This window comes from Aythya fuligula, chromosome 3 (assembly GCF_009819795.1).
Source record: "Aythya fuligula isolate bAytFul2 chromosome 3, bAytFul2.pri, whole genome shotgun sequence".
NCBI lineage: Eukaryota > Metazoa > Chordata > Aves > Anseriformes > Anatidae > Aythya > Aythya fuligula.
In genome coordinates this window covers 43,779,231-43,792,892 of record NC_045561.1, presented here as the reverse complement: position 1 = coordinate 43,792,892, position 13,662 = coordinate 43,779,231, and the positions used below count along the sequence as shown (strand labels likewise).

At 35.8% G+C, this 13,662-nt stretch overlaps 1 protein-coding gene across 1 annotated transcript in view; it reads right to left on the bottom strand.

Moving 5' to 3' along the window:
* Nucleotides 1-1,035: 1,035 nt before the first annotated feature.
* THBS2 (thrombospondin 2) overlaps nt 1,036-13,662 on the bottom strand; it is a 32,112-nt gene continuing 19,485 nt past the window's right edge. The window contains exons 15-22 of the mRNA XM_032185526.1: nt 12,314-12,473; nt 10,715-10,833; nt 10,048-10,282; nt 7,138-7,365; nt 6,420-6,691; nt 5,371-5,468; nt 3,376-3,515; nt 1,036-2,714 (exon numbers count right to left, since the gene is read on the bottom strand). Coding sequence (XP_032041417.1) covers nt 2,707-2,714; nt 3,376-3,515; nt 5,371-5,468; nt 6,420-6,691; nt 7,138-7,365; nt 10,048-10,282; nt 10,715-10,833; nt 12,314-12,473 — 1,260 coding nt within the window. The 3' untranslated portion in view covers nt 1,036-2,706. The remainder of the gene's footprint in view (nt 2,715-3,375; nt 3,516-5,370; nt 5,469-6,419; nt 6,692-7,137; nt 7,366-10,047; nt 10,283-10,714; nt 10,834-12,313; nt 12,474-13,662) is intronic.

The following is a 13,662-nucleotide window of genomic DNA, read 5'->3' as shown; positions in this document are numbered from 1 at the left end:
GTATCTTAATCCATTTGAATCAACACTAATCACTCATTCCTGAAACTCTCCAGCAGGAAGGCAATCCTTGCACACACAAACATATACCAACAACTGAATCGGGACTCACAGCAGAAGTGGTTGCAGAACACGATCATGTATGTGTTGAAAAACATTGGCCAAGATCCAATACAGAGTATGTTTATACATGTCCAGGAAAAAAGAGAGAAGCAGGACCAACATTTCTCAGTCAGAATACCATAAATAAAACTTGGGATAGTTTGCCCAGTAGTAAGGCTTTATGTGGAATGATGGCTTGTATAAGTCTCAATAAGGCTAGAAAACCTGTCATTTACAACCTTAGAAGAAAGGCTGTGATTTGTAGCCCGGCAACAAATTTGTTGGTTTGTTTGAAATGCAAGGCAAGAAGTTTTTTAATTGAGGGCTTTCGGGAATGGAATATTACCTTCAAGAAACATTTTAACTATAAAAAAGGTAAAGAGATTTTTTTTTTTATAAAACCTTTTTACAGTTTATTTCCTATCAATAATTTCTTAATATATATATATATAAATGAGGATCTGACTAAATGAATGAGGACGTTAAATGATAAAGTTCCGTCCATGTAAACAAATAAATAATTATTTACAATTTTTGGCAAAACAATGTGAAATTTCATTCATCTCACTCTCTCACACACACATTTGCAAGGAAAAAAAAATGAGAAAAATAAAAAAAAAAAACATCATAAATAATTTACATAGAATAGGAAAATTATGATACAGTTCAAATATTAACATCTTCATCCCTACACTGATGTCTCTCTTCAACAAAACAAAAAACCCTACACAGCCATTACAATCATTACATTTAATGAAGTAACCCTCCCTTCTGCTTGGGACTTGGGGATACAATTTGAAACACCAAAAGAAAGAAACTGAAACACACTTAAAAACCTCATGAAGAGGATTTGGAAAAAAAAAAAAAAAAAAAAAAACAAACAAACAAACAAAAAAAACAAATAAACAATAAAAAAAGAATTGATAATATGACCAATATAAAATGTGCAATAAAGCCAGCAAATGTGGATTTCTTTCTAATGAATATAGCAATGAAATCTATTTCAAGGGAGAAAAAGTTGATTCAACATTTATCTCACTGTGCCCTGTAAGAAGGCAGAAATACTGTATTATTCCATTAGTAAACCCATCTATGAGTAAAATTACACCAGCAAGTGTTCTTTTCGTGAACAAAGCTCATACAACTTAAAGAAAACAAAAACGAAATGTTAAACAAGTTTATACTATTGTATATCTGAATAACTGTTGTATCTGTTTAGAATAAACACTGGTATCCCTTCAGCATTATTTTAAGAAGTTCTATATACAGCAGACATAGGTAAAATACAAAATATTAAAGATAGGGTAACTGGATATATATTAAGGTTCCATTTATAAATTCCTTATTATTATTTATTTAACTTTAAAGCATACTTGAATATAACCCTTACTTAAGTGTACACAATGGTTTGACAATATCTACATATTGTGATATGCTTTAAAAATCACTTTAAAATATCATCCTTTGTAAATGTATTACTGAAGCATTATATGACATGCTTTAAAATAAATAATCAGAGAAGGTAGCTTGGTGTGATAATCATAATAAATATTAACAAAATATTTATAAGTGGAACCTTAAGCTCTTACATTACCAAATTACGTAATAGTGGCGTTGCCACCTTTTCAAAAACCCAGATCAGGATTCAAGATGTCAAAGTGCTTTTTGCAGCAGAGGTGGGAAAGTGGTTCAGGTTCATTTTGCTCCACATGTTCATGGAATATTTTTTAATATGAGGGAATGCAAAACATTAATATGAGGAAATGGAAAAACTAGCAATCATTTTATAAAAGTCAGATAATGGTGATAGTTTTGGACTTTTAAATTAATCACTCTTCCCTTTCCCATGGGAGTTTCTAGTTCAATTCTGTTTGGCCTGAATTAACTCTCTGATGCTAGTCAATGCTTTAGGTTGCAAATTTGACATTTCTACCAACTTTATTTTTAATGGGCGTTATTAAGAGCATCCTCATCAGCAAAAGGACATCTTTTTGGATCAAAAAATCTTCATAACTGACCTTCATTTTATTCTCCAAAAGCTTTTCCATTGTTAGTATAAACACTGTTGGTGTGGCCCTCTGTTACTTTGCTATGGTTGGACCCAGAGGTTTTGTCACTGAAATCCAGCCCTGATCAGAGCAAGAAAGCATCAACCATACACCTAAAAAGTTATTTAAGCACTTTTTCCTCATTTAAAGATAATGACTAATAGTCATTATCTCCCCCCTTTTTCCATATATATATATAAATACATTAAGTAATTACATTTTTGTATGTAAACGTCATTCCTTAAGAAAAGGCAAATAAACAAACAAATGTGGTTTGCTAAGTTTTCACTCTACAAAAGTGTTCTAATGTATCAATCTGCTTTTGCTTCAGTGGTGGGTCAGACGCTTGTGTTTAGGTTTCGTTAGTGCTGGCTGTGAGAAGGCACTTTGGTGGAGGGATGGCTGAGCCACTCCTGGCAGCAGGGAGGTACCTGGTCAGTGGAGCCCATGGACAGAGAAGGAGGTACACAAAAACAGAAAATGGGAGTACCAGGATGTACTGAGGTGTCTAGGTTGCATAGCATTTACAGTACTTTGCTGGTAATGCAGCAACCATTGCTCAAGCATCTGAAAGAAATGGGGAAAAAATACGTTAATTGTTGTGGTTGATTTATTGGTTTAGAATTCAATCAAAATTGAATGATACACACACAAGGTTGCAGTGCTTCCCATTCTGCATTTTCCTACATGTGTAAACATTTACATAAAAATACATCTACCTATATGTGCACATGCATAAGCACTTATGCTTATACGAATATAAAAAAATCACATATAGGAAAACCTGGGAAAGCATTCTCTATATTTCAAAACATTTTGGAGGTAGTACAATACACAGTCATGCTCATTAAGAATGTCTACTCTCTCCTTCATGTCTCCTGGAAAAAGGGGTGATCCTGAAGTAGCTCTCTGCCCGCAGGACACACTGAAATAGCCTACAAAGGAAAGTGGATATGCAGAGAGAATTCTAAGTGCATATCTCACTCAGATTTCTATCTCATTTTTTCCAGGTGGGTAATATTGAACATCTGGGTTTTATTATTCAAATGAGATTACTATAGGGGCAAAGAGCATTCATGGCATTTCAACAAATCAAGGTTCACAACATGCTATGAGATTACAGATTGTTTTCAGTAACAAGAGGATACTCTGCATTTCCATATTTCGTGCTTGCTCCATAGGTTACATCAAAGGCATCAGCATTTTCCAGACATTTTCTGTAACTAACCTCTGCATTCATATTTGAGATCAGAGAAATAAACCATCTCTTGAGAGAAGACAAAAAGACCCAATCGTCCACCAGCAAAGGTTGTATCATAGATTGGTCCAGAATCCACCATGACTTGCTTCCCTTCATAAACTAAAACTCTGTAAAGAACATAATATAAATTAGAAAAGGAGGATGACGGAGTGTCCAGTGCTAAGGGCTAGTAACAGCTTCCAAGAAGTGAATCAGAATTCATTTTAACAAGTCACCAGATAACACAGCTTCATTGTAAGGATCACTCCTCAACTCTCTCTCACACCCATATGGCTGGCAGCCATAATGCATTAATCAAAAGTAGTGGAGCTGTTCTATAAGTAATTTTATGCACACCAGCTGCAAAAGATTTCCCAATACTTTATTTAGAACAGTCAAGTCTCCTGGAATGAACTATGTCATGTACTATCATTCATTGATAAGACTCTGTCCCTGTGAACTCAGAGGTTAACACAAGACGTAGCCACATAGCTTTGCAAAGTCTTCTGTATAGCCGTGTGAATGGCTGATTTACTTATCTCTAGGTGCAAGGGCCAAAATCAGAAACTGGAAAAACTTTCCCTTTAGATTCTAACAAAACATTAATTGGAAACATGCTAAATTTCAGTTTCAGACGGCTTAAGCTCCTAATGAAAGCTGGAAGGATTTGGACACAAACAGCTAGATTTATGAACTAGAAAAGAAAGAGTTGGTTCTTTTTTTTTTTTTTCCCTTGAGTGTCTCATGCACCCACCCTGGAGCCAACAGACCTCTTCATTTTTCTTTTCTACCAGACAAGTTGCAGTTCCTTGCTCATAGATTCTCCACTTCTCATGGGAGACCTTACGACAGGAACTTTAAGAACCTAAGGTTCTTAGGCTCTCAGACTAAAAATAGCCAAATGTGAAGTGAGTCGACAGTCTTTTGATTACAGCAGAGACAAAATAACATAGTTCCGTAACTATACTATGAAAATAATTGCTTTTGTTTCTTTATTTCCTTTTAAAACACCCTAAAGAATGAAGGAATCTAATGTCCCAGACCATAGAATTTGTCACAGTAGACTAATCTAACATGTTACCATATGAAATATGTTTTGTCTGATACTAAGTACCTTCTGCAAAGAAAAAGTTACAGGCAACAGCAACATGAATGAAAAACTCAAGTTTCTTTTTGACCTGTATCAGCCAGTGCCTTGCAATGCAATCCTTTGATGCATAAAGACTTAAAACATACACGGAAACTTTTTTATTCCCCAAAAGACAGACCAAGTAGTTTAACCAAATTTGTCCCTTTGAACAGCCAAACTCCCCTGCTCTTACTAAACACTTACTAAACACAAACTAGCAAGACCTTAAGATGTCAGACTGCCCCATGAAAAACATGCTTACCATACTTACAGTAGTTAGTACAAGATAAAATTGACATAAACAGTTAATGCTTATTCTTTTGAATATCAGATAAACAGCTGGGCTTTAAGGAAAATAACATGCCATAGCTCCTCCCTATTTGCATTGCAGATGTGCTTATGGCTACTTCTGCAATATCTTGTATAAGCCACTATTGGAGACAGGATGCTGAAGCAGACAGGAGGCTGGCCTACTTCCCTGTGGCAATTTTGATGTTTCTAATTAATTTCATTCATTCATTCAAATTCCAGAGGCTATGGAAGAATCTCATGTTCTAATCTTGCTTTGAGTTTTGCTTAGGAATTTTTGGTCCCTTTACAGAAGAACTATTGAGAAAGATTTTTTTTTTAATTTAAGAATATTTAACTGATGTAAATACTGAACCATCCCTACTAAATTAAATACACCTGAGTCATTCTAAATATAAAAAAATGATTCCCTAAATATTGAAACAAACTGTAATGTAAGTATGACCATTATGAAAACTAACAAAGAAACTGATGAAATAGCTGTTATATCAACAGTAACTGAAGTTATACTAATTCTAATATAGAGGCACGGAAATATTTCTTACTTTATTAGTCCCGTTTTAGGCCTATGAACCAAATGCCACCTGTATGCAGTATAATCTTTCCAGCCAATGTTCTTGGGATCATGCCACAAAGTACGCACCTATGGTAGGAATACAAATGCTGTATTAGAAACACTGCTTCAGAAGTGTACATCCACTACAGTAACTGTACATGCAGCCGCAGATCATTTGCTGCAGAGCAGGAAACCAAAACCAGTGTTTAACAAATGATGAAACCAAAACAAGTGTTTAACATATGATCAGCATACTATTTCTTCACTCTGTTCCTTTCTAGGGAGAGTAATGAAAATTCCTGTCTGTAACTATAGATCAGTTACGTATTTGTCACTGAAGGCCATTACAGCATTGAATCTGACTTCCCTTATGCAGTCCTGCCCCTATTTGCATGTAGACACCCACGCTGAAAGATCTGATGCTGCTTTTCCTATCTGTATGAGTGGCTTCATTGAGTGAAAGGGACTGCAGCTTGCACAGATGTTACTACCTCTGGCTTATTTGAAAACTCTTGCACTCAGTTGAGGCCTCACTCCTGCAAGAACTCCAAAGTGTGAAATTCCTATTTACGCACAAAGCCTCAATAACTTATTTTCCAAAAGGCACAAGATTCTTCTGTGGCTGGGCCCTACTTGGAACAGAAGTGATTTTTTCTCTTTGTTTTCATTTCTTTTCTCTTTGGCTGTCACTGGTTGCTGAGGTCTAAACCAAGCATAATTCAAACAAGCTGGAATGCTGAAGGAATAAGTGCCAGTACAGAGGTCACAAAGGATTTGTGCAGAACTGAGATCTCTTACTCTTTTTTGGACCACACCACACCTTCCCTTTTATACATGTAATTTTTTCCATTCATGATTTTTATATGTGTAATGTTTTCTTTGAAACACAAGGCAACACTAATAATATGTGAACTGAAGAAAAGCTTGTAGTCTTCTGCAACAATTAAGGTGTGAAAGAAAACTCATTTCCAGACACCTCACTTCTTGTTAAAAGATTAATCAGGCATCATCATGGCCCTGAAGTTTTAAATTTCTCACCTGTCCAGGAGTGTTTCCTGTATGCCAGAGAGCATTTCTCAAGTGTTCACCGGTACCAGTTGTTGAATTCACTACCTTGAGTGACACACCAGAATAGCCATAAGCCCTGGTGGGTTTGTCCTCCCAGTAGGTCTGCGTGACCTGCTTCCACATCAGAACATAAAACCGACTGCTGGACTGGTAGCCAAACACAAAGCCGGCATAGTCATCATCACGGTCTGTGTTAACATAAAATGTGCCACTGAAGTCAACGGAGCTGAACTCATCATAACCTGGGAGAGGACAAAAGACATAAACCACTGAATTACAGTGCTGGATCCAGCCACCAACACCCAAAAGTCCCAACTTTAATCCTAAGCTTTGCTTTTTCAATTTCTTCACCTATAAGAACAGAGGTAATTACACTTGCCTACCTAACCTATCCTATGGAGGTTTCTAGGGAGAAACATGTTATTTACAACTGGTAAAAGACAGCAGGCACTACACCTATGTAAGGTTCTTCTACAGAATATTTCACGTGTGTTACAGCCAGTGACAAACTGAATGGTCAACAAAGGCAAACAGCATTGAGCTATTTTTTGGGCATATAAAACCAATGTTTCAGTCCCAACCTTGGAGCACCAAAAAGACATGTTTATCTACTTTTTTTTTTTTTTCCCCTCTATCACTAGATCACAGGTTGTTTATGTAAAGATGCAGGCTAACATTTGATATTTACCTACGGCTATTCCAGGATCAGAGTTGGCAGTCTGCACCAGTTCCTTGCCTTGGTGGCGAATAACCCAGTTGGGATCAATCTGAGCAGTTCCCTTAGGGTCCAGAGGGACCATCTGGAATTTTCTGAAATCAGTTTCACTGATGGCATTGTTTTCAGGGCATACATCATAAATATCCGGGACATTGTCATTGTCAAAGTCATCTTTGCAAATATCACCTCTGCCATCACCTATAAGCAATAGGAATAAGTGAATACAACTGTTAGCAAATTATCCATGCTACCTAATGGCTCTTGCACTAGTGGAAGAAATTTATGATGCATATGAGTACGTTATTTCTTGTTCCTCAAAGAATGCTCCAAATAAAGCTTCATTCTCTGAAAGTTCATTTGAAACAAACATTTGAAATGTTGTTAGTAATGACTGGAAGAAACCATCAACTTAGATCAGGGCCAAAATTAATGCTAATAAAACTAACCAGTCAGTGGTTTATGACAGTCATCAATCTGACCCTTAGTCTATATGCTTCTTTAGAAACAGTGCTGGGGGACTTGGAAGTTTCCTATGCCGATGTAATTCACTAATGTTTGTATTAAATTTTCAGTATGATTTGTCCCAGATGTGGATATAAGGCCACATTTTAATACGTGCAGTGTAAATGAATTCAAGCAGTGTTAAAATCTTTACTCTACTGCAAATGACCAAATCCCTATATACTATTGAAGATACTCAATGTTTGGTGGTTGTTTTGTTGGTGGTTGGTTTTTTTTAAGACCCTATCTGTGTCTCAAGATTCCTTCAGCAACAATCCATGCAGGATGCTTTGGATTGCAGAAATGTCACCACTATGTCAAAAGAAAGTGGGGACAATATTATTGTAAAATATGTATCTAAGCATCTCCTTTTTAAAACGTGTTTGTGACTGTTCTAAGAACATGGGAATTAACAAAATGGGAAATAGCAATGATCCAACTAATTAATTACTGAGCTACTACTAGATGTTTCAGACAAATGCAAAGCTACGTTACCATGTCTAACTGGCACAGAATTTTTCAGGAATAAAGCTTTCATAAATGGAGCATAAAAAGCAGAATGAGTCTTAGGCAACAACCAAAAAGGACAGTTAGAGTAAGCTAATACACCTAATAACTCAAAGACTTTAAAACATTCAGCTATAGGTTGCCCAGAGAAGTTGTGGAGTCTCCTTCTGCGGAGATATTCAAAACCCGCCTGGAGATGATCCTGTGCAACGTGCTCTAGGTGAACCTGCCCAACCAGAGAGGTTGGACTAGAAGATCTCTAGAGGTCTCTTCCACTCTGAACCACTCTGACTGTGACTGATAAGTAGTCCTATTTTGCAATCTGGCAATTGGCCACGGAAAACTCCAAATCCTGATCAGCTCTGTGTGCTCCTGCAACTGTTTATCTTAGCACTTAGAAGAAGAAAGTGAATTTCCAATTTTATTCCCCTTGCCAACATTGAAGAGGCAATATTCAAGTCATAGGAGAACTTAAGTTATCCACTGAAAGTCTTGATGACGTTCACTTGGTACTGAGCTGTTGCTGACAATGTTGACTCTGTGTCAAGGAAAGTTAGAAAGCATTTGTTTACCCAGCCATGTCCAACAGCTCTCTCAAGGGCCTCATCATTAAATGCTATAGCTCACATCTTTAAGAGCGTGGGAGCATCTTTTGGCTTTATTTATCATTTTTCCATGATTTCTCTTGGGCCTGCTGCTGATGACAGTGATGAGCTGGCTAATTTTTTTTAAAATTTATTCTTTCTGTGAATGCTTTCTCCATACATAATGGTACTCTCACTCACAAAATCCAGGTTACAGATGACTATACCACACTTTGGGGGCACCCTTATTTTGGAGTATTTCTGAAATTAAGAGGCTATTCTAGAGATTGACAAGTACAAAGATATTACCATTATATCATTGGACTGAAAGGTAAAGTACTACTACCAATCAGAAACTTCCTACAGCAGTTGTTTTACCAGGAAACAAGACAGGTCTCTGGATTTTGTCTTTCTAAAAGTACATAAAACCATATTATGTAGGTATTAAATTCTGCTTTCAATTTCACCAACATAACCATGGAATGACTCCAGCAAGTTGTATAACTCGGAACAGAAATTGCTCACGTATTTATTGCAAGGGCCATTATTGTAGACATATTGTGTTGGTTTTCAAAGGATCAAATGTTTCTAAATTACATTTATGACTGTGAAACTATCACTATTTCACTACTGAAATACAGCCAAACACAAAGAAGGATTGTTTGAGAGTGCCCAGCAGTATTTCAGGACAGGAACTGGAAAAAATAAGCATTACGTATCCATTTCTTAAAACGTGACAGGTGCATCATCAAAATATATTTAAAGTTACTAACCTACAAAACAAATTTGAGAAAAGATGCTCAAAAATACTTTTTAGAAAAATAATTTAAAATCAAAAATGATTTTAGACTTAAGAGCTACATAGTCTCACTTTCAAAAGGAATCAGAGCAGTAAGCTATATTTTCTCCATTTTAATTTTCAGAAGACATCTTGCCTGAAAACAAAAGCAAATCATTTTTTCATTTAAGACATGAAATTAAATCTGAAATATTTTCCCTTTTTTTTATATTTCAAAATTAAAACCAGAAATATATGTATTTTTAATTTCTGAAAGGTGTTTCTCTATAAATAATCATGTGTTTGTTTGAGCCCCTCTCAGAGGGGTTTCTTAATGCTCTAATTGTGGTCCAAATAGGCTAGCGCACTTCCATTGAAGTCCATGCTGCCTCAAATATAATACACAGCTCAGTTTGATTTTGAGAATATTTCTCTTCATCATATGCTCCTATTCCAAGATCAGAATTGGATACTAAGAACTAAGTTAAATTCATGTCACATTGCTCTTACCATCAGAATCCTCCTGGTCAGGGTTGTATCTGAGGCGACAATTATCCCTGTCATCTGGAATACCATCATTGTCATCATCAGGATCACAGGCATCCCCTTTACCATCTTTATCATGGTCAGCTTGGTTAGCATTGGGGATGTAAGGGCAGTTATCTTGGTTGTTCTGGTGGCCATCTTCATCTATGTCTTCATTGTTGTCACACTGGTCACCAACAAGGTCATTATCTGCATCAGTCTACAAAAAAAAAAAAAAAATAATTTACTGAGCACAAAAATACTGATAGCCTGGTACTTAAATTTCTCAATATTTTTCCTCAGGAACTCCTCTGCAGGCAAGTGATATTGTGATGAAAAAACATCCTTAATGCAGGAACATGATTTCAAAATAGAATAGCTACTTATGCAGTTGTCAGTGCATCAGACCTGGTCAGAATTTGTTTGGCAACAAAATGTGTCAGGTTATCCAAGAGCACAGCTACAAACTCTTTTAAGTGATGTCATCCATTATGGTAGGAGCACACACATGAGATATTGGGTGCACATATGCAGTGCAGTTCCCTCAGTCCACCTGTATTATGCAATTGCAAGAGAAATAATAACAGCTTCCTCATATGTTTTCCTACTTTTCTCTTCCTTTGTCATTAATGAAACTGTGCCTAACATTTACCTGGTCTGGATTATGCATCAATGGACAATTATCACACTGATCACCAACTCCATCACCATCTGTATCGCTCTGGTCTGTGTTATAGACGTAAGGACAATTATCTCGTTCATTAAAAATGTCTAGAAGGAAAGAAGAAAAAAAGACTGAAGAAATCAAAATGATATGTCATTCAGCACAGACGATCATAGACTGTAAGAGTCACCAGTAAAGAAGCAGCACTCCTAAGGTGTTCATAGGCTGATTGATATATCATGAAGCAGTGGCTAGTATTAGAAAAAAAATAATAATGCAGTATCAATCCCACTTTTCTTGCTATGATAGACACTTCTATATGTACTTTCCTAAGAGATTTTCCTAAAGTAAGGGTTGATTAAGTCTTGTGTTTCTACTCTTTCTGCACAGATACTACATTTCTTTAAAAAAATAGATGAAGAGGTGGGGTATTTTTAAATAATTTGATTTGTACTTTCTTCACAAATGCTATGTGGAATGGCATAGAATGCACAGATATATCATGGTGGAATGTCTGAATTGTTTTGTATAGAAATAACTGCATTAATGTTCAGCTGCCTCAGCAGTAAATGATTTTACCAGAACATATGTCATTTATTGTACAGCATGCCAAATTTTAAACAGAAATTGCTCCCCCCCTCAGGAAAGTTCATTATGCAATGGACAGCCTCCTTCAAAAAATATAATATGTAGAAAAGAAACAATCAATACATGTTAGCATAGCTGTCTGGAAAGGACAAAAGGACCCTTTCCTACATCATACGGTCCCTGGATATTTGTGCAATTTTTAAGCCAATACATTTTATTTTTTTCCAAACATATATGCAGACTCCCATGAGTACTACTAAGAACCTGATGATTTGAAGGACAAAAGGACTCAAAACATTTAGAAGTTTAATTCAGATAAGCATCCTGAAGTTTCTACATTTACTGAAGGAAATCCAAAATCAGATTTCTTCAACTAATAATACTTCCGGATTCACATAAATTTGAAATAATACAGAAGTAAGATTTTTGAGAGACATGTAACTGATTTTTCCCTCCTCATTCAGATCAAATCTGGGTCATATAGACATGTACAAGTAGATAAAATAAGCACCTTTAATAAAATTGTAAGACAAAAAAAATGTGTATTTGGGTTATTGTGGGCATTGCAGTGCTTTCATTAAAAAAAAAAAAAAAAAAGCACATTAATTTACTGCAGATATTGTCTTAATTACATGGATGTTCTGATGTTCTTTTCCCTCCCTAAACTTTAAAAAGGAGAAAAAAAGTCAACAAAATTGTTACATTAGACACTGATTACTTTGGAACACAGAGGAATGAAAGAATTTTTTCTAAGATTACACTAACAAAAGATCTGCTGTGATTTATTCTCCAACAGTATCCATTGTATTTACTTAGGGACATTATGGACAAGTTTACTACACAGGACAGATGGACCTCAGTCTTCTCTTTCTTCTGTTGCATTTTTGAGCAGATAAACTTGATTTTATTCCATGTATAAAAGCAGGTATTCCATCTTACTGGCCATAACTCATAGTGTAATTAAACCACAGCACCTAATACTCAAGACTGAAAGCATACCGTCTCCATCAATATCCACAGCACACGAGTCACCCTCCCCATTATTATCTGTGTCAATCTGAGCAGGGTTGTGCACATAGGGGCAATTATCACAGCGGTCACCAACTTCATCCTTGTCATAATCAAACTGACGAGGGTTGAACAAAAGAGGGCAATTGTCCTAGTGAGAAGAAATAGAGATTTAAGAATATAAATCACAACTTGAGCTGAGGTCATGAGACCATACTATGAAGTGGTCACTCTTCCTATTCATCTTGGATGGAGGCCAAAATCAAGACATGAATACATTATTTTTCCAGTGGACAAACTGTGCCTAAACTAAAGATCTTGGTTGTAACAGCATTGCCTGGCTCACTGTGTATTTTACGTTTTTGTACAAGGTATGTAAAGCATATAGTATATCTCACTATGAGAGCAATAGACATTTTAAATTGGATCTGTACTTGGAAATATCAACAGAAGTGCAACCCACTGGTACCTGTGTTTTGTCAAAACCAGAATATGTTGTAAAATCTGTCCAATCTCAGCACATATTATTTTTTTTGGAACAAGCTGGAATCAATACTCTGATTTCTTTGGAACAAACTAGTATCAGTATTCTCACTTTTAAATCAAATATTTTCATTTTTCATTTTAAACAAGGACTGACTTTTTATGGGTTGTGTTATATTGCACATGATAATAAAGCATAAAAGATTTTAAAAATCAAAATTAATATGAAATACTCTCATTGACCCAACATATTTTTGCCCAAAACTGTTCCCTTTACTGGAACTTTTAGAAATTCATCTAATTCAATCCCTAGTCTGAAAGACTGTCAAAATAAAATTTCTTACACTTTATGCATCCCCAAATTACACAGGGACTTTTGTACAGGCATGAGAAAATACTCTGTGTGGAAAGCAAAGAACCACCAAACCAAATCAAAGCAGTGGGAGTGAGGGGCAGATCAGCTTTGTGGAATCTGAAGGGCGTAATTTGAAAATATTTTTAAATTACTTTTCCTCTGCAAAAGCGAAAAAACATTCTTTACTAGGAAATCATTTTTAGCTTCACATTTTAGATTCCTCACATATACATTTTAAAGACATGATATAGGGGCAAGTTAAAATTTTATACTGTACATAAAACTGAACAACTAGCTACAATTTTTCCATATATATGTAGTAAGCCATATTATGTTATCAGGTGATTCTTTGACTTTTTAAATATGCCATAAAGAAGCTTCATGAATACATTTCTAACTCAGTTTTAACCAACTAAAGCTCTAGAGAACCTAGGCTCCCTGTGAAGGGAACAAAGAGGAACAGTAATCTTAAACTCATGCATCCTAAATATGTTCAGAAAAG